This window comes from Acartia tonsa, chromosome 13 (genome assembly GCF_053477335.1).
Source record: "Acartia tonsa isolate MP-2025a chromosome 13, ASM5347733v1, whole genome shotgun sequence".
Taxonomy (NCBI): domain Eukaryota; kingdom Metazoa; phylum Arthropoda; class Copepoda; order Calanoida; family Acartiidae; genus Acartia; species Acartia tonsa.
The window spans coordinates 37,966,811-37,980,975 of record NC_137272.1 but is presented as its reverse complement, the minus strand read 5'-3'; the positions used below and the strand labels follow the sequence as shown (position 1 = coordinate 37,980,975).

Sequence of the window (14,165 nt, the reverse complement as noted above, 5' to 3'; positions counted from 1 at the left end):
AAAAAATATTTGGTGATTTTCAACAAATTCTGCCTTAAAAACCGGTTTTTCCAAAGTACCTATTTTGGAAGATTTTTGGATCATGACTAATTTAAAGGGTTTGCAAAAATGCGTACATTTCAAAAAATTAAATAGAGAATCAACAAAAATGTTTTCATTCCTGCAGGAAGAACGTATTGCTCAGCTGGTGCGAGAGTTGCAGATTCAATTTTTCAACAAGCAACACACCAAAGAACTACAAAACTGCCACACGATGGCCGCATCTAGAGACATCAATTCTCTCCCCCAAGAAATATTGTCGCAGATATTAAATTATCTGGACAACTCGGACCAACGAATTTGTCGGTTTGTGAGTCCGCATTGGAGCCAGGCCATGGCCACCAGCAATTTTTATAATGAAACAGTTGTACATCTGAGCATGCTGTCACAAGAAAAGCTGCGACAGCTGTTATCACAAACCTACGAGAACACAGATTTTAAACATTTTAGGAATGGGTCAATCATGTTCATGACGCACTTGCTAAAGATTAAAGTCAGTTATCCAGGTAGGGAGTTGACATTGGGCTGTAAATTATATTGTTGTTCAATGTTTACCATGTAAACACAGTCTCTCATTTATTGTTTTAAAAACTTATTTAACAATTTAATTTAATTAGGTTGTGCGAACCATTGAGTGTCCAAACCTTTTCATTTCAGTAGGGTAATTTTGTTAATCGTAATTGGGGTGGTACATAAATTTATCATCCATTGTCCTTTCCCTTAAGATCACCACGTTCAATGGGATGGGATCCGCCCCACAAAAGTTATTCCTTGGGATCTATAAGAATCCTATTCTATCGATGTAACGGCTTGTGTGATATCTTAATACAGACAGACAGACTATATTTTTACATATTCATAAGAATGACAATTTTTGCAACGTGATTTTCCCACAATCTCAGGCTGACCAAGTGTACCATGTGCCTTAACACACATTTCTGGCAGGACATGGGGCCAGGTATAAAAAGTCTGGAGCTGGTATCTTGTGAGCTGACGGAACGAGAGCTTTGTAGTATCCTGACGCTGACCTGCAACTTGGAATCTTTGACCTTGGAAGACTGTAGGCAAGGATAAAGTTTAAGAGTGTTTTTTTTTGTTTCAATAAATTTTTTTGGTAATGAAAGCTGCAACTGTGGCAAAACATGGGACGCATCCGCTTTATGTCGGTAAAGTTGATATCGAATATCGGCCCAACACAGCGCCATAACTAAAGACGTTGAAACTTGTTCCTACTGCTGATGAATGTATATAGCCCTGATTCTCTGAAGTTAGGACAGGGGTGTATATTAGGGTGGGCCCATTTCACCCTTTTTTTAGATTTTACTGTTATCATAAGTTGTGGAAGTCATATTGTGCAACCTGGGAATTTGTAGGAGGGTTGCATCCGCCCTGCTTCAGCAGGCAGCTCCGGTGGACAAGGAACAGGCATGGTTAACATTGTCTGTGGACAGCATTTTAACTTTGAAATAGAAGAAGAACATCTCAGCTATGCTTTCACAAAACTAAAAAAAGAATTTATGTTTTGTAAAAGGATAATATAAAAATTAAAATATAAAATTTTAAAAGAATAGATGATAAAATAAATTTGTAAAGTATTACACTATGGAATAAACTTGGAGCTTAAAACATAAAATACATATACAATAATAAATTTACCTCTGGGGGTATATTAAGTTGCCTGGGTTGGTAATTTTACTCAAACACACTGCGCTCGTAATGACTAAAAAGGAAAAGAGCATGCAGTTATAAAAAAAAGAATTTTACAAAAATTAAATATTTTTTTTTCTTTTTTTTTTATTAAAATTTAACTATCTCTGGGTATTTGAATTTGAATTTTTCTTTAATAAATATTTACCAGAGAAGGATAAGAAGGCAGCTATGCCAACATAAAATATCAGGTACAGCCCAACATACTTCTAAATTGAATAGGTAATATGTTTAGGCTAAGATTTTAATGATATAAAATTAATGATAAAAAATACATTTTTATTTGATTATTACCTAATAGGTACACAGTTAACAATTATTTGACCAGCTTTTCAGGTACACAGCTTGTAGTCTAAATATTGATTTCTTTTTAAGGACACAGTAACAAATTATTAAAAAGTTTATAAATGTTCTTTTAGGTAGGTACTATAGGTAGTTACCTTGATTCTTATGCAACCAAGCACTTCTTGCAATAAGATAGATTAATTTAATGCAGCTGCACAATCTTTCATATGGCAGTCACATTTTAAATTAATAACAAAATTTGATAATTGTTCAATTGAATTAAAAATTAAGGAAATTTTGTATTACAATTTTTTATAAGAAAGCTTACTTTTCATTTTCCTCCTTGGTCTTGAGCCAGCTATGGAACATGAGGTGGCTACTCGGAGTTAAAAATTGAATTATCTTTCTGAAATGGTTTGATGAGTTTTAAAATTTTGCTTAATATTTTTTGTAATTTAAACAGAAAGAAAGAAAATATATTAAATAATTTTTAAATCTTCATGGTACAGGCAGGATTACAGGTACAGATGAATAGTTGACCAGGAGGGGTGCTCGTTTTCTTTCCTTAACATTGAAACATTTAGGTTTGTGGCTTAGCCAGCACACATATATATATGTATGATAATCCCCATTCAAGTTTCAAAAGGTGACGAGGACTACCGCTTCCACGCAGCGCACCCGGACCGTGGTCTAATGAAACATGAAGCTGTGCCAGGGGGTTCTACCGTGCTGGAGAGGTTTATGATGAAGATCCTGACTGAGAGTAGTCCCTGGTCCTCCAGGTTGGGGGTTAGACATAGGGCTGACAACCCTATTCCAGAAAAAAAACTCATGTTACAGAAACACAGACGATCTACACTACACACACAAGGAGACAAGCTGGTCTCCAAACAACATCAAATCCTGCTGCTGAGGAGCTTGCAAATGCACGGCCTATGATGTCTGGCTGGGAAACCATAATCCCCATTCAAGTTTCAAAAGTGACTTGGCTCTTATGGCTGCCGGCGCGCGGGGGTATAAATAGTACCCACCCCCTTATAAAACCAAAAATTTAAATTCCTTCAAACACAGCCATGTTGCATATCAAAATGACCGCATTGAAATGCTGATTACGAATCTGAAATTCGTTTTCAAAAATATTGCTCCTTGTTCGAATAAGATCTCATTAAGTACCTAAAAACAGCTGATTTAGTCAAAATTGTTCATTTTAGTAGGTTATTTGAAAATAATTTCAGACTGAATCAATATTTTTCAAAACGGTTTTCAGATCTGTAATCAGCATTTCAATGCGGTCATTTTGATATGCAACATGCCTGTGTTTGAAGGAATTTCAATTTTTGGTTTTATAAGAGGGCGGGCACATTTTCACCCCGCGCGCCCGTTGTTTTTGGATTAAAAAACCTCTTTCGAGTTTTACAGTGTTTTATATTGGCCCAGTAACCCTTGCCAATGTCTACTAATGTGAAATTCCAAAATCGACCCACCCTAGTGTATATTCTGCACAAGATTTATTTTTTTCCCCTGCTACAATTTTTTTATTTTTTTCCCCCCTAGATTTTTCTTAAAAAGTAGGGGGGGAAATAGAAAAATATTTAAAGAACTCTATATTTTATCCCTCCTGCCACACATTTTTTTAGTTTTTTTTAACCAAGGAGGGGGGCGAAATGGAAAAAATGTTTTCAGTTTTCTTAATTTTTACATTTTTTTTCCCTCCAACCACTTATTTTTTATTTCCCCCCCCCCCCCCCCTGAGCTGGGGATCCCATGCAGAATATACACCCCTGAGTTAGGATTTAGATGCACACGGAGATTGGAGGTGAGAATCTTTTGGCCAATCTTAGATTAGCAAGCTTCACGCACAGCTGATTGTATTATACGTTACATTTAAAGCTGACCCGGAATTCTTGTGGAAGCTAATATGTCAGGTGCTTTACATAATAAATAATTAGTTAGAGTAAGGGGAATGTCTCGGTCCAAAACAGGCGCAACTCATTACCATGCACAAAGGTCATGCAATCAAAGTGTTTGTTTTCTGAAGTTCGTTTGACCGTAAAATTCTGAACTACAGTATATTAGCAATATTTTTTTTTTCATGGATACACCAAAATTAGATCCCGTCTTCTATAGGCTATCTTTTGGTTAGGTAAAAACAAAAAAAAAATTTAATTTATAAAATAATATCTTTAAATTGACAAAATCCAACATAACTGAATATTTATCCTTGAATATAGAGATCTATTTATATCTGGAAACTTGTTCTCAAATGAAAGTGAACGCCAGAGAATAGAAGAGAACCTGTGTAATCTTCAATATCTGAATCTAAACAATAACAAATATTTGTGTGATATCCTTCTACTTAATATTACAAGGCATAAATGTAAATTATAACTAAGAGTTTCCAAACAATGTCACCAATAGGTCAGGGGTGTATTTTCTGAACAAGATTTATTTTTTTCCCTTGCTCATTTTTTTTTATTTCCCCCCCCCCTTATTTTTTTACCAAGGACCCCCTCCTTGAAAAAATGGAAAAATATTTAAAGATTTCTATATTTTATTCATTTTATCCTCTCTACCACACATTTTTCAGTTTTTTTCACCAAATGTTTTTATTTCTCTTAATTTTTACATTTTTTCCCCAACCACATATTTTTTATTTCTTTTTACCCCCCCCCCCCCTTTAGCAGGGCTAATTTTGCAGAATATACACCCTTGCAATTGGTTTAATCTAGTCACACAAGGGGTTATTTATTTTTAAGGTGTGGGTCATCAATTGTCTTTTCCCTAAGGATACCTGATTAAATAGCATTTTGAGAAAATTATGTTACATAATCTTTTCGTGAATGGTAGACTGTTAAACCATAGTTAAAGAGTAGCTGCACTACAAAAAATTAAATAATGGTTTTTCAATGAGCGTTTATTCAATTTACAAAACTTTGTGAACTCTTTTGACCCTAACTTTCATTTTTGTGGTATCAATTTAAAAGGAGTTGAAGTTCTTCATGGTGCTAATATAAAATTACATTTTATGAAAATGTAAGGACAACCCCAAACTTGGTGGGTCTACAGCTGGCAGGCTGCAATGTTATGAATGATGCCGGGGTGTACAGGAAGTTTTATCCAGAAAGCCAAGACATACAGGTAGAATTTTTTTTAGGGGCGATTTTTCTTGGGAGTGATGTGTTATCCCTCCCCTAAAATAGTTATAAACCTCCCCACGACTTATGAGAAGGTACTCTGTAAAGCAGAACCAAATCGGTTTAGAGGTTAGCGAGATTCTTCTTTACAGACAAACAAACATACAGACATCCTGTTACATTAATATAAGGTTTTATATAGCATATGTTCGTAAGAATTTAGATGTCTACCACAAAGAAGTTAAGATATCATGGCCTGAAAATCTTACTCTTGTGATGCATGAAACTTAAACATGCATTTTATTTTCACAACTTTTATTTTAGTGGTGCCTAATTCATTGTTTATTATTTGTTGCTAAATGAAATATTAGGTATATGTTGCACAGTATTATTGTTAATTATGCTTACAATTATGTTTTTTAATAGTAATTTTTCTATCATAAATGAGACATTTTTTGCGTTTATCAAAACCGTTCTTCATGTTTTTAAATATAGTTGTAAATATTAGGGAAAGAGAGAGTTGAAGACCAATTGTCACGGTCTTCAATCTTCGGCTTTCTTGTAAAAAATGAATTTTAAGGCAAGCCCCTCTGTGCTGACCTGGAGGACTGTTGTGAAGGTTGTGACCAACCTGGCGGCCACCCTTACAGACCTGGACGTTTCTTTCAACACAGGTGTTGATCTGGAGCTTTTAGCTGCAGGTAAGGTGTCACTTTTTTTATTCGCAGCGCAGATACATTTTAATTAGGATAATACTAGTCGTCCGACAGTCTCTGATAAAATTACCAATTACCTGTGGTTTGTATGTATTCAGGTTCTTTTTATGACTACAGCACCAGACACTCTATCTGACCGTTTTCTGACTTTTGCAAACTCAATATTTGTAATGTAAATCCCCTGGTCAAGTTCTACAGAGTAAATCTGCAATTGTCAAAAAATAATATTCAAAAAACTTCCCATTTTTGCCTTAGTGCCTGGGTTGAACCTGTCCCGTGTGAATTTTGCTGGCTGTGGTTCAGTTACCCTTGCAGGACTCCTGGCGTTGCTGAGCACCTGTCCCAACCTGTCTTCCATTGATCTTAGCATGTGCAGACGCGTATTCACAGGTTTAGAATTATTTCATACTGCTATACATTATTTGTTCTTACTAACATTGAGTACCTAACAATAAAGTTTTAGTAAGTTTCAGTTTCTTTCACTGACTGACTGACTCACATCTCTCATCAGAAAATTTGTGTACCGCTACTATACCTAATATTATTTGATATAATTTTTGTCATGAAAACTGTGAATTTGACGGCATCATTGAATTTCATAGGTGTGAAAATAAAATTGTCAATAAAATTGTGTTTATGACATCGCATAAAGGCGTAATTTTGACAGTTTAAAAAAATTGCAAAAACTACAGCTAAAAACGAAATTGCCAAAATCACCCCCACTTTTTGTCAAAAACACAGTGATTGCATGTTTGCTAGTGGTAGAAGTGGCAGCACCCCCGCTACTAGAATTATTGCAATTAGAGGGTTAGTAAAGTCATTTTTGTAATCACTGTATAAATTACAAAATAGTATATCACGTGGTTACTACTTAAAATTTATTTTTACGAAATTTTTTTCATATGAAAATATTATTCGAAATAAAGAAGAAAAAAATTATATTTAAATAATACCAGGTCTTCCTGAAAGTGTGTATGGTCTGTTCCTGGCAATGTCTGGTACAGGCAAGCTACAGGAACTCAAGCTGAACCTTCTGTCAATTGCCTCATTCAAATCTTTAGCCCTCATCAAAAATTTAAAACGCTTAGAGGTTAGTTTTTTTATTCAATCGGTAATAACTTGCTTGATCTGTAACAAAAATATTACTTGGTTTATGTTTGTTTAAAATCAACTCAAAAATAAAGGTTTGTTGTCGAATATAATTAAATGTTTTGTTGAGTTCTAAGTGCTAAAAATAAAATAGCATGGCAAATCATCATCAAATGCTGTAAAAATCAAACTGTTTACATTATTACAATTTACACCAACTTTGTTAAACATACACTTTTCATAGAATACTACTCATACACTACATAGTATACATTTTGTGTCAAAGCTTTTGATGATTTATAATCTAAACTCTCTAGGTACATTTTTATAATTTTTTTTTCATTTACATCACTCCTTAACATCAATTTCTCTCGTTTGTACGTACAGTTCATTGTTCCCTTAGCACCTTAACATTTTAAATAGAAATCTTAAATTCTTCACTTTCAACTTAGACATAATCATGCTTTTGTTTTAGTTAAACAATCTTGATGTACCTGGAACTGAGATAATGAAATGCTTGGAAGATCTGGACACCTCACAATTAATCCACCTTAACTTTAAATCCTTGGGCGCTTCTTCAAGTAGTTTGGCTACCTTGATTAATAGCAAGGTAGGAAATAAATACAGAAATAATAAAGAACGACGTTTTTGCGAAATACCTAAAATTTACCTGATAATTAAAAACTTGAACTATTGCACGCAATGTTTAAAGGAAATTTGAAAGGGTTTTGGGTACTAATATCCCCCCCCCCCCCCCCACCAAAAAAAAGTAGGAAAGCCTAGAGAATTTTCATTTGAATCATCTGTTTACCTCCCCAACCCTTAGATCTCATTGCCTAACAGTTTACAGAATCTAGAAAAGTCATATATAACTGTTTTGTCTATTTAATGAACAGTATGCATATGAGAAACACACAACAAACCAGTTCAATTTTAAAAATGGTTAAAGAATACCTAAGGTAAAAGTAGATTTATTTTGATTTAGGATTTTTCAAAGTTAAGCTATTTGGACTTGAGCTGTGGAGGCGAGACTGTGGATAATAATGTTGTTCAAGCCATTTCTAGGAATAGTATTTTTAAACATTAGATTATAACAAAACTCACTTACCTTGTCATTATAAAAAGCTTGATTTCTGAAAGCATGATTTGAATTAAGATCTCCATGATACACCCAATGAAGCATTTGACATAGACAAATAGAATGACATTATGACGTCCTTTATTATGTAGATTATCTTTGTACTTTGACTTTTTATATGACTATCATGTATGAAGTAGATGAACAGCTGCTTTATCTTTGTACAGTCAACTTTGTAATCTTTGATGATGTTCAGGTTCACCTAAAAACATGACATTATTAATGATTAGCGAAGATAATAACAGCTCTACTAACCCCTCTAGATTTAAAATAGATGGGTTGGGGTCATAGTCATGGGTATTTCCAACTAGCCCCTATATTTCGTCAAAAACAGCGGTGGCCCGGCGAAATAAAAAGAAGTGTCACCTATGAGATTAGTTGAGAGGTTAGAATATTTTTAAATAACATGGTCTCTCACAATAAATTCCAAATAAATTCCAAAATTTTGTGTGGCGGTAAATCTGCTGATTGGGGGTATGAATGAAAGTTAGGGTAAGGTAGAGAGAGGTGACATTGAGCTATTTATTACACTTGTCCACAAAGTGTTATAATAAAGTTTCTTATATTGTGCATAATTTATTGGCCATTGTCTTATCCCTTTAGATCACTGAGGGCTGGGGCTAGTTGGGTTTATTCATTAATGATTAAATATTTAAATATTCAGTTGTTAAATACTAAATTATGTATCAGACGTATGCCCAATCTAACTTATCTATGTCTCCACAACAACTTATCAATATCGGATGCAGGTGTACTGGGTAAGTACGTGATAAGTTGCATAGCTACTCTATAATTCTTTTAATTTCATCTCTAAGTCTTTAATTTTATCCTCAATGAAATCATTTATATCTTATTATAGGTCACTGGAAGATTTTAGCAATTTGTTTTGGGTAAAGCAACTCTACCTTCTAAGAGAAATCGCCTTAACTAAAATTGATAGTTATTCCCTCTTTTCTAACCGTAATGTCCCTACTAGGGTTGGAAATCCGAAATCCGGAATATGTCAAATTTTTGGACAATTTTGGAATTCCGAATCCGGAATCCGTCATTTTATTAGCCAACCCTAGTCCCCATACATTAAGATATATAAGTTTTCCGGAATTTTAAAGTTAGGGGGAGATTTGAAATCTGCATCAAATTTTGAGGATTTTTTTTTTTATAAAATTCGGTTTTTCTATAATTCTTTATCTAAAAGCGGAAATGCAATTTAAGTTAATTAATTTTGGCATCTGTGATTGGTGGATTTAAAAAATATGCGCTCTGATTGGATGGCGTACATCATTCAGCCAATTAGAGCGCAGGTAGTTTAAAATCCACCTATCCTATTGGTCAAAATTAATTAACTTAAAATGCATTTCCGCTTTTAGATAAAGAATTATACAAAAAACGAATTTTATAAAAAAAATCCTTAAAATTTGATGCAGATTTCAAATCTCCCCCTAACATTAAAATTCCGGAAAACTTATATATCTTACTACACATGCCTCCAGGGGCTGGGGCATAGCTGCTATATAACAGAAAAATGTGGGACAATGGGGTGCAACTATAATTAGGACTAACACAATAAGATATAATTTATACCAATATTAGTTTAACAACGTTTCCCCTAGAAGCCTCTATGAGCTCTTGAGGTGGGAGGGGGAAGTAGTCCCTACCCAATTTTCAATTTTATTTTTATAAGAAAAAAAAATTCTTAGGGGAGGGAGGGTAACCTTCCCCAAAATAGTTGTAAACCTTTCAAGGACCCATGAGAAGAAACATTGTAAAGGAGAACAGTATCGGTTTAGCCTTTAGCCAGATCCTTCGTCACAAACAAACAAATACACATCTTGTTACTTTTATATTGTTTATTGTTTCTTCAGGTCTAGCAGGAAATGAGAACTCTGTTAATTCTCTGATTCAGATGAAGGAATGGTTAAATAGAAATAATAAAATATTCCTGGGATCCAGGTATGTAAAGTTGTCAAAATATTCCTGGGATCCAGGTATGTAAAGTTGTCATAGTATTACTAGCGCAGCTACACTACAGGTTTTAGTTGAGTTTTTTTGGTATATTTACTTTATGCATCTTTGACATCAGCATAACGTTTGATATCCATTCGATATCATTTTGTTTTGCCACTTCTCGCCAAACTTTTAAAAGCCAACTTTTAGTGATTTTTAAAATGATTTCGACAAATGGGAGTCATTTTTCTACTTCTCATTGCATTTTACTTAAATAAACGGACAATATTTTTTTCTTCTATGCATACCAAAAACAAAAACATTTGTATACTTTTATTTTAAGATCTGAGCGTGAGTTACACTTGACAAAAATTCAGCAGGAAACCTCTAAAGAAGTATTGGTTGCTATTAATGAACCTATGAGGCTTGAGGCTGGACTTCACCTTCTTACTAAACTTAAAGGTAACTTTTATGTTGGAATTATAGAACCCTTTTCTCGTATTAATTTGAAACCGATTAATATCCAGTGGATAAGAACCGGTTCTTAATTATGTATAGCTTCGTATTATATACAGTTTTCTAATATTATAAAAATGTTCAATCATAAGATTGAAACCAGTTTTTTAGCTTGTGTCTTAGGCATCTCGGGGCTAAAAAAAACTAATTTTAATCTTATAATTGTACGTTTTTATATCCGTGGAAAGCTGTTTATAATACGATGCGATAAATAACTATTAAATGGATAGAATATATCTATCGTAAAAAAAAGATTGGGGGAAAATATACATTGGTCAATATGCAAAATAATTTTTTTTCAAAATTCATCCAACAAATATGTCATAACTAATATACATTTTATGAAAAATTTTAAATCAATTATAACAATAAGCTTTTTTCATAATATGCCTTCGTGCCTCCAGGAGTAAAATACCTCCTATTAGCAAATACTATCGGCAAAAAATTAAAGTTTTAATGAAAATTTCTTTTTGTTTAGAGTTTATTGACATAGTTTTGTTTAGAGCTTGATTTGAGCCAGACCTGTATTTCTGGACTTTCTCTGAAACTTGGAATTTCCTCACCTGACCTGAGGAAGCTTAATATTGAAAATAGTGCAGAGGTAAATAGATGGATAGATAAACACATACAATCTAAAAGACAGATAGATTAGATGATCGATGAAACGTAGATATGAAATGACATAATCCTTATACTAAAGTAACAGGATGTTTTAGTGTCTGCGTGTCTACCGAAGGATCTCGCTAACCGCTGAACCGATCGGGTTCTCCTTAACAGGGTAGATTCTCATGGGTCCCTGGAAGGTTTATAACTATTTTGGGTGAGGGTACCACCACCCTTCCAAGAGAAATGACAAAAAAATCGAAAAAAAAATTATAATATTTGGGAGACTTCAAAGTAACATAAAGAGATATTGTAATATAAAGAACTAGCGGCTACGCCCCCTAGAAGCCTCTAGGTGCACTTAAGGTTGGAGGGGGAAAAGTCGACCTCATCCCATTTTAAATTTGAGTTTCAAAAGAGTGAAAAAAATATATTTTGGGGAAAGGGGGGTGTTGACACCCTCCCCAAAAATAGTTTAAAACCTTTTCAGGACCTATAAGAAGCTTCAATGTAAAGGAGAACAATATCGGTTTAGCGGTTAGCGAGATCCTTCGGGACAGACAAAAAACGCTAACTACTTTATATAATAGGATTATCGTAGAGACTTTAACAAACAAAAACATTTTAAGTGCCACTGGAGGCCTCTAGGGGGCGTAAAAGATAAGACAATAAGCAATAAATTGATTATGTATCACCAATGAAGATAATTAAAGTTACTCTTTCGGAGATTAATATGATTTGGTTTAAAGTTTGGCTATTACTAGATTGGAACCAACCAATCAAAATTCATTAAAAGTGTACAAAGTTGTAAGCCAACTAATATGATATCATGGTTATAAAGCTTTTAGTGCCAGTGTAATTTACAGTCCAATGCCCTATTCCTCCCAGAGTATACCATAAATAGAAGAAGAAAAAGTTTCGGATCTACTGCAGTTCACGGTAAAATATTGCTGGTAACGAATATTGCTGCTGCTAGCTGCCAAACGGCTGAACGTACAGATCATACCCGCACACCATTTAAAGCGGTGTAAAAAGGCCTGCAGATAATCTGGAATAGCCAAGATTCAATGATGCACAGGGAAAGCTTCCAGATTATTTGTAGGCCTTCTTATGCCACTTAAAACAGTGTGCGGGCATGATATGTACGTTCAGCCGTTTGGCAGCTAGCAGCCTTTAAAATTTATAGATTTTTGGCAATATTCGTTACCAGCAATATTTTACCGTGAACTGCAGTAGATCCAAAATTTCATTTTATGTCTTAACATAAAAGAGTAAAAATACAAACGGATGGAAGTAACAGACAAATATGCAGACAGACAGATAAACACGGTTTACAGAAATAAAAAAAAGACAATCGGTCACAGGTAAGCAAACCAAACAACCATGATATAAATACATTTATTATGACTTTGTATTTTATAGATTGAGGATTCAGCGCTGTACGATTTTGCGATTCGTCATCCGCGGCTAGAGGAACTGCGGATCGGGTTTACTTCTGTGTCGGATACAAGTCTGATCTCATGTTTGTCATGTCTTCCAAGGTATTCAATTCATTTACAGGGATATTGCACATGGTAGAAAAATCATTTTTCCTCTAACTTTTAAGTAAACAAAAATACATTTTTTTTAATTAAGGGCGTTTAATTTACGTTAAATTTACATATTCCTTCAACTTTACAAGTAATTCTAATGTGTATGTTTAGGTTGGTGCATCTGAATGTATCATCATGCAAAAACCTATCTAACGCTGGAGTGCGCGCCATTTGTCAGATTGCGCCCCAGCTAGAAACTCTGGTACTGTCTAATTGTCAGAATATTAGCATGGAGACCGCCAGGTTCGTGCAGTTATATTATTACCAGTTGCTTCATCTCTAGCCTCTAGGGGAAGATGTGGGAAGTCAGAAAACTACCCCAAGACATTTATAAAGCTACCATTAAAAGTACAACCATGTCGGACCGTCCAGTATTTTTAGAGATCTATAGGTTCAGACAAAATAACTTACTGCTTTATATTGTAATTAGTTACCGACATATCATCTACATTTTACTGATCCTTTTCCATTTAGTTTGTGATGAGGGGGGGGGGTGGAGAAGTACAGTGGTACCTGTACCCAAAGTTTTATAACAATGTCATTGTTGGTTTAAAAACTTTGGATACTTTTATTGAATTTTGATTTGTTTGTTCCAGAAGGAAAAAACTTTACTATAATAAATATAACACTAAAGGGGCCATTAAGAATCTATTTTGAAAATGGATTATAATTTGGACAAGTGAATTAAGAAAATGATTTAACAATGTATTAAAATTAAACATATTGACATTTTCAGGATTCTGGAAACGTCGATGCCAAACCTGACCGTTGTCACACTAGGCCTCCAGGTAAAAACTATTTTGTTTGTTGGATACCTACTAAAAAATCAGCTAGGTATTCGTTTATTTGTTGCACTCAATTTGATAATTAAAAATTTAAAAAGTTAATATTTTTATTCTTTACAGGCTGAAAGGTATCAGATCAGCAGAATATCTGCCCCCGCACCTCCTGCCCCACCCCCATTTAATCCATAAACATGATCTATTAGATTTCAAGGAGTTTGATTTCTGTAATTTTCAATCTATAATTAGATTTGATTTTTGTGTGATTCAACAATTCCTTATATTTGCAATCGAAGTATTAGTTTTTCGTATTCATTCATTCGAATCCGGTGGATAGGAACCGGTTCTCATCCATATGAAAAAACTATGTCTAGCATCGTATTATATCCAACTTTCTACGAATATAAAAATGTACAATCATAAGATTAAAACCAGTTTTTTAGCCGTGCCTTCGGCACCCCGGGGCTAAAAAACTGGTTTTAATCTTATAATTGTACATTCTATATCCGTGGAAAGCCGTTTATAATACGATGAAAGAAATAACTATTAATCGTTTCTCCAAGCAAAATTTATATTCTTAACAAATTTTCATACATTTATGCAATATATATTACCTATAT

General features: G+C 34.0%; 1 protein-coding gene across 1 annotated transcript; it reads left to right on the top strand.

The window, feature by feature from the left end:
• The first annotated feature begins 148 nt into the window (after window positions 1–148).
• Window positions 149–13,798, top strand: LOC145335285 (uncharacterized). The gene is made up of 17 exons (XM_080181023.1): window positions 149–490; window positions 943–1,103; window positions 4,263–4,400; window positions 5,070–5,169; window positions 5,746–5,866; window positions 6,137–6,271; window positions 6,838–6,971; window positions 7,446–7,580; window positions 7,956–8,035; window positions 8,799–8,866; window positions 9,971–10,058; window positions 10,396–10,514; window positions 11,072–11,169; window positions 12,594–12,712; window positions 12,875–13,006; window positions 13,500–13,551; window positions 13,669–13,798. Exons 1-17 carry the CDS (start codon window positions 149–151, stop codon window positions 13,735–13,737), a joined length of 2,091 nt encoding a protein of 696 aa, XP_080037149.1. The 3' UTR covers window positions 13,738–13,798.
• The last annotated feature ends 367 nt before the right edge of the window (window positions 13,799–14,165 follow it).

What these genes read in the sequence shown, in the direction of transcription:
- LOC145335285 (XM_080181023.1), top strand. Translation starts at nt 149, where the DNA reads ATGTTTTCATTCCTGCAGGAAGAACGTATTGCTCAGCTGGTGCGAGAG. An exon ending in AAAATTTAAAACGCTTAGAG is followed by an intron (nt 6,972 to 7,445) that starts GTTAGTTTTTTT and finishes CTTTTGTTTTAG; the next exon opens with TTAAACAATCTTGATGTACC. An exon ending in ATCGGATGCAGGTGTACTGG is followed by an intron (nt 8,867 to 9,970) that starts GTAAGTACGTGA and finishes TTGTTTCTTCAG; the next exon opens with GTCTAGCAGGAAATGAGAAC.